The 10,620-nt window shown below is 38.4% G+C and overlaps 1 protein-coding gene across 3 annotated transcripts in view; it reads left to right on the forward strand.

Annotated features, from left to right (window-relative positions):
- The window catches only part of LOC124555026 (ras association domain-containing protein 8), a 94,292-nt gene extending 85,243 nt beyond the window's left edge, over window positions 1-9,049 (forward strand). The window contains exons 8-9 of one of the 3 annotated variants that reach the window (XR_006968508.1): window positions 506-635; window positions 7,541-9,049. Coding sequence is in view for 2 of the 3 variants with exons in the window: in XM_047128781.1 (XP_046984737.1) it covers window positions 506-635; window positions 7,541-7,641 (231 nt within the window). In the remaining variant the exon portion in view is untranslated. The remainder of the gene's footprint in view (window positions 1-505; window positions 636-7,540) is intronic. The other 2 variants (XM_047128781.1, XM_047128780.1) reach the window with 2 other exon arrangements.
- The last annotated feature ends 1,571 nt before the right edge of the window (window positions 9,050-10,620 follow it).

Genomic DNA, 10,620 nt, shown 5'->3' on the forward strand with positions numbered 1-10,620 from the left:
GTTTTGTTAAAGAATTTTACCTGGCTGGCATTGTAAGTAGGCTTTTGCTGTGAAACTATAAATTGGCGATTCAGATAAACAAAGGCCTGCATAGGTCCGTATTACTAGAAGCGATCATTACAGCACAGTGTGTGTGTGTGTGTGTGTGTGTGTGAGAGAGAGAGAGAGAGAGAGAGAGAGAGAGAGAGAGAGAGAGAATAAAGCATTTTGATTGCATCATATAAACAGTTTGACTGTATTCTTTTTACGTGTGCGTGTAATGTAAGTACAAGCTGCAACTCACATATATTAAAGAAAATTTTGACTAATAACAACATGACATTAGACTTAAATTGTTTTGTGGAGTTTCATGTTTGCTTAATGCAGAATGAACATGATTTTTAATTCGTTCATTTATGTTTTTTAAAAGGTGATTAGGTACTGTGTAATAATACATCATAGTCTCTACATTTCCCTGTCACTGATGAGGGACAAATATTAAGTTTTATAAAATATTTTGTTAAAGGTCTCAGCCCTTGAATCTGCAATCGCTGACAAGAAACGTCAGGTGGAGCATCTTGTCACAGAAATGAAAGAAGCTAATTTGCAAAGCCTTGCTATAGCTCCTGCAGATGAAATAAAACACTTGTTAGAAGGTATTTATATCTTAAATAAATGTTGTAATTTAGCTATTATATTATTTCAGGGTTTAACTGGCATCAGTTAATGACATGTGACTGTTGTGCACTATGTGATCAAAAGTATCCGGACACCCCCAAAAACATATGTTTTTTGTATTAGGTGCATTGTGCTCTGAATTAGGGCCAGGTACTCACGAGAGAGCAGAATGGGGCACTTTGCGGAACTTACGGACCTTGTACGTTGTCAGGTGATTGGGTGTCACCCGTGTCATACGTCTGTACGCAAGATTTCCACACTCCTAAACACCCTTAGGTCCACAGTTTCCAATGTGATAGTGAAGTGGAAATGTGAAGGGACACGTACAGCACAAAAGCGTACAGGTCGACCTTGTCTGTTGGCTGATAGAGACCGCTGACAGTTGAAGAGGGTCATAATGTGTAATTGGCAGACATTTATCCAGACCATCACACAGGAATTCCAAATTGCATCAGGATCCACTGCAAGTACTATGACAGTTAGGCGGGAGGTGAGAAAACATGGATTTCATGGTTGAGCAGCTGCTCATAAGCCACACATCACACCAGTAAATGCCAAACGATGCCTCGCTTTGGGTAAGGAGCATAAATATTGGACGATTGAACAGTGGAAAAATGTTGTGTGGAGTGACGAATCACCGTACATAATGCGTCAATCCTACGGCAGGTTGTGGGTGTGGCGAATGACCAATGAACGTCATCTGTCAGCGTATGTAGTGCCAACAGTAAAATTCGGAGGCGGTGGTGTTATGGTGTGGTCATGTTTTTGTGTGGCACTTGTTGTTTTGTGTGGCACTATCACAGCACAGGCGTACATTGATGTTTTAAGCACCTTCTTGCTTCCCACTGTTGAAGAGCAATGTGGGTATGGCGATTGTATCTTTCAACATGATTGAGCACCTGTTCATAATGCATGGCGTGTGGCGGAGTGTTTACAGGACAATAACATCCCTGTAATAGACTGGCCTGCACAAAGTCTCCTATAGAACACCTTTGAGATGTTTTAGAACACTGACTTGCCAGGCCTCACTGACCGACATCAATACCTCTCTTCAGTGCAGCGCTCTGTGAAGAATGGGCTGCCATTCTACAAGAAACCTTCCAGCTCCTGACTGAACGTATGCCTACGAGAGTGGAAGCTGTCATCAAGGCTAAGGGTGAGCTAATACCATATTGAATTCCAGCATTACCAATGAAGGCGCCACAAACTTGTAAGTCATTTTCAGGCAGGTGTCCACATACTTTTGATCACTTAGTGTACTTACTGCTTTTAGAGATTGTATTTAACATTTTTGTAATCATTGTATGGGTCATGTAGACTGCATTATGTAAACTACTGTTATCTGTGTATGGTGCTATATCTTCTAATTTTCCAGATTACATTATTAGGTGAATTAGCACAAATAAAACCAAGAAAAATTGATACAATGGTGGAAAACCCAGGATGGAATATAAAAAGTGATACGTAAAGGAAACCAGTTGCCATACTATCCGATCAAAAGTATCTGTACACCTCTACGTAGTGCGGAATTCACTACCACATGTCAAGATAGGCAGACCCAACAGTGTAAAAGGAGACAAGGGGTAATGTGTTAGTAAAGAAGCGATAACAGCAGAATGAGTCAGTCAGAAACTGAGTTATTTTGAATGTGGACTAGTCATTGGATGTCACGTGAGTAACACTCAGGGACACTTCAACCCTTTTAAAGCTGATGTGATTGTGAAATGGAAATATGAAGGAACAACCATAGCTAAACCAAGACCGTGGAGACCTCATGTACTGACAGGGATTGTCAAGCATTACGGTAACACAATGACTGTGTGTAGGGAATTAAAAAGAATGGGGTACAGTGGTCGAGCAGCTTCTCATAAGCCACACATTTTTGTAATCAGTGCTTGTGTTGGTATAAAGAGTGATGGCACTGGATTGGATGACTGGAAACGAGTGATTTGAAGTGATTAATCATGCTATACCCTGTGGCAGTCCAACAGAAGGGTTTGAGTTTGTCAGGTAACTGGAGAACGTTACCTGTCATAATATTTAGTGCAAACAGTGGAGTACAGAGGTGGTGATTTGTGGTATGGGTATGTTTCTCGATATTGTGTATGATCCCTTTATTGCACTTAAGAAAACACCAAATGTGGAAGGATATGAAAACAGATTACAATATTGTGTATTGTGTACAGCTGAGGAACAGTTCAAGGTGGTGATTGTTTGTATCATCTTGACAATGAAGTTGGCCATAAATCCGTAACTATGAGGTAAAGTTTTATGGACAATAACATTCCTGAAATGGACTAGCCTGCCCACAGTCACGACCTGAACCCAATGATACACCTTAGGGATGAATTAGAACATCAACTTTGCTCCAGACTGCAGCCTTCAATATCACTACCTCCTCAGGTTTTGGCTCTTGAGGAAGAATGGACTGCCATTCAGACACCAGCTGAGTTCAAGCTGCCATAATGGCGAAGGGCAGACACATCCCATATTGATGTCCATTAATAGGTGTCTGGATTTTTGTTGAGATGGTGTATTGTGAATGATCTGTACCATTATCATTATCAGATTAGGGTGTAGTTGCCTGTTGACACATCAGAGAGATTAAAAAACATTATGCACTTGATATTGGTACTGTCTCTCAGTTTAGTAGGTTTAGATTATGTAACTAATTGTGCAATGGCTACATCAAAGAATCAGTACATATGTGTTGTTATTTATTAATTGTCCAATTTCTTTGGGCCTGCGGATATCAACAATGATGGCTAGTAAGCTCTTAAAACTGTCAGGCATGACCAGAAATAATCACATTCAAGAATATAGCAAAACTTAATTGAAAGCTACCTAAACATCATTTTGAAACATTTAGTGCAAGATACAGAAGTGCAGTTGCCCTTGGCATAAATTCAGACCAATGGGATTCTAAAGGAAATAAAACTCTACTTAGATGTGACAAAAATATGGAATTTACTAAGAAAATGGAAATAACTATGTGGCAATCAGAAAAATGGAAGTACAGGTAAACCTACATCATCAGTGGAATTCAGTGTAAAGCTGTGTCTCTCCAATCATGAACAAGGCACTGCAGTCCATGTATGTAATTCAGTTTTTCAATATGCCTTGAAGCATTTAAAATTGAAGCTTAGACAGTGTCCATAATGACACATTTCAGCCGGAAGGGTTGTCAACATGCTAAGTAGTACACTGAATTGCCGTCATCCAAACAAAATGACAAAGATCTGCCTTGTAATGGTTGCCTTCAATCGGCAATTTAGCTAATGATCTACCCACAAATTATGGCTTGTAGTTACCATGAGAAGAATGCAACAATACTGATGGCTGCCTTTTATAAGCAACTAAAATGGTTGCATTGAACCAGATGGTAGTGACTGTCTCCACATGATAAATTTGGCCTCTATTCATGTGCTACAAACAAGCGCAAAAATTCTATGCTGCTCCCCCATCACCACCACCATCCCTGCGCCACACGCACACACGCATCCCAACCCCCTAGCAGCACCATGGTGTGAAAATGAGATGGGCTAGTCAATACCTGGAACAAAACCTGGATCAGTGACACTGAGTTATCTTCACTGACAAGTGCAGGATTTATCTGATGTCTGATGATTGTCATAGAGGAGTATGGAGGTCGCCAGGTTCTAATGCACATCTGAGGCATGCAGTCCCTCATGTTCAGCAGAGATGTGAGTCAGTCGTGGTTCAGGCCGTTACAGTGTACTGATGTCGGACACCTCTCATTTCTCTTGCAGATAATTTGAGCGCTGTGAAGCATGAAGACTGGATATTCCAGGCTTTCGCCCAGCCCTACAGTCAGCATTACAGGAATGGGGTTTTCATTCCATATGCAAAAGCACTAGCATACCACGCCCCACCCCACTCCACCCACTTTGCATAAACCTTCATCCAGGAGGCAGGAATTGACCTAATGGAATGGTCTGCTGCTGTTGTGAACCCGATTGAACATGCCTGGGACCAGTTATAACTTGCAATGCATTGTTACAGAAAGCCTCCTCACACTGAGTGACCTCACTAGGGCTGCTGTCGAAAGTTGGGACAGGCCTGAACAGAAGAAACTTGACCACCTTTTGGATAACGTGACAAGGAGGATCCAAGAGCATATTATTATGATACTGAATGTTATCCAGCAGCAGATTTTGATCCCACTGATATGTGGATTGGAACAGGCTGGTTTCATTTTTGTTATAGTTTTATTTTTATTTCACAGAAATTTTTGTTATACACACATCAAAAAAGTTTCGCATCACCCAGTTCCCAGAACTCCTGAAAATAGAAATTGACTGTGGATACTGTACCACAGACACAGTCCCTTTGACTGTTCAGAGATGTCACTAAACCAGTCCAAAGATGTAAACAACCATATGAGCACTGCCTGTTATACGGAGAGGGTCCAACAGTCAATCAGCTCCAGTCATTCCACCAAGAAGGAGTCACACAGCTCATGTTGTCTGTAGTTCAACAATGCGTAAACGGTCAGTACTGCGCTTTGATCGTGTCCACATTGTTACTTTGTGCCAGGAAGGTCTCTCAACAATGGAAGTGTGTAGACATCTCGGAGTGAACCAAAGCGATGTTGTTCGGACATGGAGGAGATACAGATCGACAGGAATTGTCGATGACGTGCCTTGCTCAGGGCGCCCAAGGGCTACTACTGCATTGGGTGACCACTACCTACGGATTATGGCTCGGAGGAACCCTGACAGCAACATGACCATGTTGAATAATGCTTTTTGTGCAGCTACAGGACATTGTGTTATGACTCGAACTATGAGCAATAGGCTGCATGATGTGCAACTTCACTCCCAATGTCCATGGTAAGGTCAATCGTTGCAACCACGACGCCATGCAGTGCAGTGCAGATAGGCCTAACATTCCGAATGGGCCACTCAGGATTGGCAGTTGGCATCACGTTCTCTTCACCAATGAGTGTCGCATAACACTTCAACCAGACAATCGTCGGAGGCGTGTTTAGAGGCAACCCAGTCAGGCTGAACGCCTTAGACACACAGTCCAGCGAGTGCAGCAAGGTGGAGGTTCCCTGCTGTTTTGGGGTGGCATTATGTGGGGCCAACATACGCCACTAGTAGTCATGGAAGGGCTGTATGATACGTGAATGCCATTCTCCAACCGATAGTGCAATGCATAGCTTATTGGCGAGGCATTCGTCTTCATGGACAACAATTTGTGCCCCCATCGTGCACATATTGTGAATGACTTCCTGCAGGATAATGACATCGCTTGACTAGAGCGGCCCCAGCATGTTCTCCAAACATGCCTGGGATAGATTGAAAAGGGCTGTTTATGGACGACATGGCCCAGCAACTGCTCTGAGGGATCTACGCTCAATTGCAGGCCCCAGTGAAATGCGTGTTTCTGCTACAAAACAAGGAATAAAAAATGTACAAGCATGCTGTGAGTGAATTTTGTGTGAGAAGGAAAAAGTTTGATGTGCCAGACAGTATTGTTAGATTTTACAATGCCTTCTACATCACAAAAGCTTTGGTTTACATTGTTATAATGCATAATAATGTGTTGTTACATGATTTTTTGCATTGTTTAACATTTTATTAAACATTTTTCTTCTAAATTTCATTGCTTTCTTTAGTTTCTGCTCCAAAATGAATATCATTTGTGTGTGTGTGTGTGTGTGTGTGTGTGTGTGTGTGTGTAAGTAATCAAAATAGGACCCCGACTTACATGAATACAGTTAATACTATTGTTGCTCTGTGCTACCTATTGTGTAAGTCTGGGGTATTACTATATTTAGTGTAGCAGATTAAGTTTTCCCATGAACACTGTTCGTCATCATAACTCTGCATACAATTGCAATAAATATCCAAAGTAGATTTGTTAGTGTTCATAAATATGCTGCCATTTTGTCCTTTGTGGTAATGTAGGGTGATGGTACCTCAGTACAGCACTTCAGTGATTTCAGAAATATTAACAAGTTGAAACATGTTTAAAGATGTTATAACACAAGATAAATACAAAAGGCAGAACATTGTCAAGAAACAAGCTCGGCAAATGAATTCTGGCTTTTTTCTGATATCGGTTGAAGCAACAGCCTTTTAAATGGCCCTTCATACGCACATACCTACTCTTCAATTCCAGATATGTGCAAAGTTACATCAAACTTAATAGATCATTTCATGTGGAGCAACCATTAGAGGCAAAATGTTCTCTCATGTTTTCTGGCACACTAGGTGTCCTCTAGTATTTTCTGGCCCTGGTATGATGAAATTTTACAGAAGTAGCAGGCTATACTAACCAAGTGTGCTGCATACTACCTACACCAGTATACTGATAGTGATTTTCAATAAGAAAACCTTAAGAATGAATGTCTCTCAGCTGAGAAAGATACTTTAGGAGAGGATAAGGACTTTAATATGGCTGGGCCACTGTGTTTCATGTAGAGTGGATGACTGGATTATATATAACACACAAGGCATGTGCACACCTCACAGTGCTTATGCCCTGGTGCTGCTTCTCTGGGGCTTAACCAGTGCAAAAGGAGCCTAGCATTGCCAGGAATTGTCAGCAAAAATTTTGTCTCTAACAAAAGGGGGCAGGGGGGTTTCATTATGACACATATATATAATTGTGTGTGTGTGTGTGTGACATGCATTGTGAAAACTTGCTTCTACTACCAAGACTTAAATTTTTGGGTTAAGTTTAATTGAAAACCTTAATACATTTATGGAATATGGTAGAAGACTTTATTAAAACAATAAATATGTTTTCAAAATTTTAAAACATTAAATACTGTTTGTATTGTGAGGGTTAATAAGGAAGTTGAGTGATTATTACCTTTTTTTGTATTAAATTTTCATTTCAAATTTTCTAGGTCCCCATAAACCAGGAAGCACTCGCAAGATGATTGGTTCTCCCAGACAACTAGAAAATGCTGTTCCTACAAGTAAAAATCCCCATGGTGTGTGGGTGTAATGGTTTACATGTTCACATGTACCAGATTGTGCATATCTGAAAAGTACTTTACCATAGTTGTGTATTTAATGAATGAAGCTGTATTTAATTTTTTTAATGTTTGTGTATTTAATGATAAAAAAGTCATAATTTTCACCAGTCTTTCAGCCAACACACATCTTTTTCCAGTAAACACTGAAGAACCAAAGTAGAAAACTTTTATTTTTAAAATAATTTTTGTGGTTCTGTTTAAGATGATATCTATTTGTATGCTTGTAATTTTGGGAAATACAAGTGTATTTTCTAGTAAGGCAAAAATAGAAACTGAATGCTTCACTTGCTGTCTGTTACTTGTAACTCTGATATTTAGAATTACATTGTTTTCATGTTGATAAAATCAAGTAGACTTACAACGTTAATGTCAACCACTGTGGGTGTTATCTGCATTAAGGCATGGGTCAAGAACCTTCAAAACTGTCAGCAAAATTTATATTCTCTTAAGCATTTCTTACATTAAATGCAGAGTAAATTTTGAAAAATGACACGTTTCATTGATCCATATTGCAGACTGCTGTCATCAGTGGTGTATTTTTCTATTTGACTGCTCAATTGTATGTATTGAGTTTAAACATAGAGATTTAATCCTCAATTCTATTGGTTTTGCACCTACTTTTGCAATATTCCATTTACAAAAATATACTGCATGTAATATTATTATTTCAGTGCACTCTATTGATGAGTACAGGCTTTGTGAGTAATATATTTTGCACTTAGTATGTGTGAAATTGTTACATCCCAAAATTTAGAACTGGTAAAAATATACAATTGCACAAGCATTGACTGTACACATAATTTTGTGTGATTTATTTTTAATTGACTGTTACATGTATTTATATTTTCTAAAGCAATGTAAATATACTTTTGTCTTTTTAAGTTTTTGAAAGAAGGGGGAAGACACCGTGAACAAAATACACCCATTAGAGGTGAAAAAATGCATTTAGCAGAAAAATATTGTTAGATGAATAATTCATGTATATTTACAAATGAAAATGCAATATCTACCATATTTACACCAATTATTTATGACCTGTACAGCTTTTGTGCAGTGTGAAAGGAAAGTTCATATCATAATACGTATACAATAAAAAGTGAAGTGTTATGAAAATTTTTTGTCGTACATTTATGTTGTAGAATACACTGTATGTGCTCCCATTCACATTTGAAAGCAACGGGGTGTTATGTTTTTTTCCTAATTTTAAAAAATTCATAGAATTACTAACAATCTGAGTGTGACAGTTTAATTTTCTGTTTCATGATATGGGGGAGTAATGTACACACATCCACACATATCATTTCCTTCTTGTTGATGGAGCTGTGAGTTTTATGTTAGCAAACAAGGTCAACGTTAAAATAGAAAAGACTGTTGTTAATTATCTGTTAGGTGAAATAATGAGAAGATAAGCAAACTTACACCATACTTCATTGTAATTGCAATCATTTAAATAAAGGAACCCTAGATGGATCACAGTTTTGTATTGTTTAATACTAGTTTCAGTCTGCACTTCAGATCTTCTTCACGCCTAAGTTGGAGCAGTAAAAAAAGGCAACTACAGTAAAGAATTTCAAAAGTGTGATATTACAATATTGCCACCAAAGGCTGTGCAAATTACACAAGTAAAAAACTAAACATCATTGACAGATTAGGCCTTAAGGCTGTTGTGACAGACCACATGCTGCCTACAAGTCAGTACAAGAAGCAATCTATGGTCATGGGACGTGATCAGTACACTGCCAATTCCGCTAACCATTACTGGCTGTAGATGAATCCCAATGATGCCACTATTTCTTTGTTCAAGCAGCTCCTCATTTGGTCTCAGAAGGGCTGAGTGGACCCTATACCAGACCCCCCTACTTGTAGCTAACCATTTGGATACTGAGCCTTTTTGTTGTTGCAAATAACAAAATAAAAAAAGTATTAGCAACCCATACATATCTGGAACTGAAAATTACAGTTTGTCACAGTAGCATAAAATTACACAAAACGCTATGAATGTGGTAGGGAAAAACATTTTGTATAGTCACATTATGTGTGCATAAGTCATAGGCTGTTACATTAAAACGGTGTCAAAGAGATTCTTCAATCATAAAAGAAAATAAAATAATTAATGAAAATTAAGAATTAAAAAGCACAGAAGTACGTTACAATACTGATGTGTTACACAATAAAAGATAAAATACAAATTCAGCAAACCACCTCACAGTACACTGCATATGGTACATTTTGATTCTTGGTTATATATTGTAGAAAACTTTTGATTTCATGGTTATACATGATGGAAAGCAGTCGGCACAGACTGCAGCCTGACGCATACATAAACACACTCCTGCACTGCTCATTGCTCTGACTGTGGTGGAAGGTGGTGGACTCTGGGGGCCACAGTTTTATCAAAATATTGTCATTTAACATCTTCTTTTAAATTGTTGTAATTGTTTGCTGAAAGGCATAGTTATTTTTTTAACAATATTCCTTTTTTTTTCTCTCTCTCCTCATTTTTTGACTCGCAGGAAGAGTCCTCGGTGTATTTTTGTTCCTACTTATTGAAATATAGGCAAATTCTTAAAGTTGTATTTTAACAGATAGAAGACTCAAGCTATACAAATTACATGTATTTGTTAACCTTGGCCTGTTTTCACAAGAATTAAAATATACGATGCACATTGTACTGTGAGGTTGTTTAATACATTTGTATTTTGTCTTTTATTGTGTAACACATCATACATACTGGAGTGTATTTCATTAATTTCTCTTTTAATTCTTAATTTTTAGTAATTATTTGGAAAAATCTCTTTGATGCTGTTTTAATGTCCTAGAATACATCATGTTACTATATGAAATTCTTCCCCACCTCATCTGTTGTATTTTACATTAGTTTTGCACTAGAATTGATAAACTGCACTTTACTGTGCAACATACATGTAGGCTTCTAATATTTATTTATT

This window comes from Schistocerca americana, chromosome X (genome assembly GCF_021461395.2).
Source record: "Schistocerca americana isolate TAMUIC-IGC-003095 chromosome X, iqSchAmer2.1, whole genome shotgun sequence".
Lineage (NCBI taxonomy): Eukaryota > Metazoa > Arthropoda > Insecta > Orthoptera > Acrididae > Schistocerca > Schistocerca americana.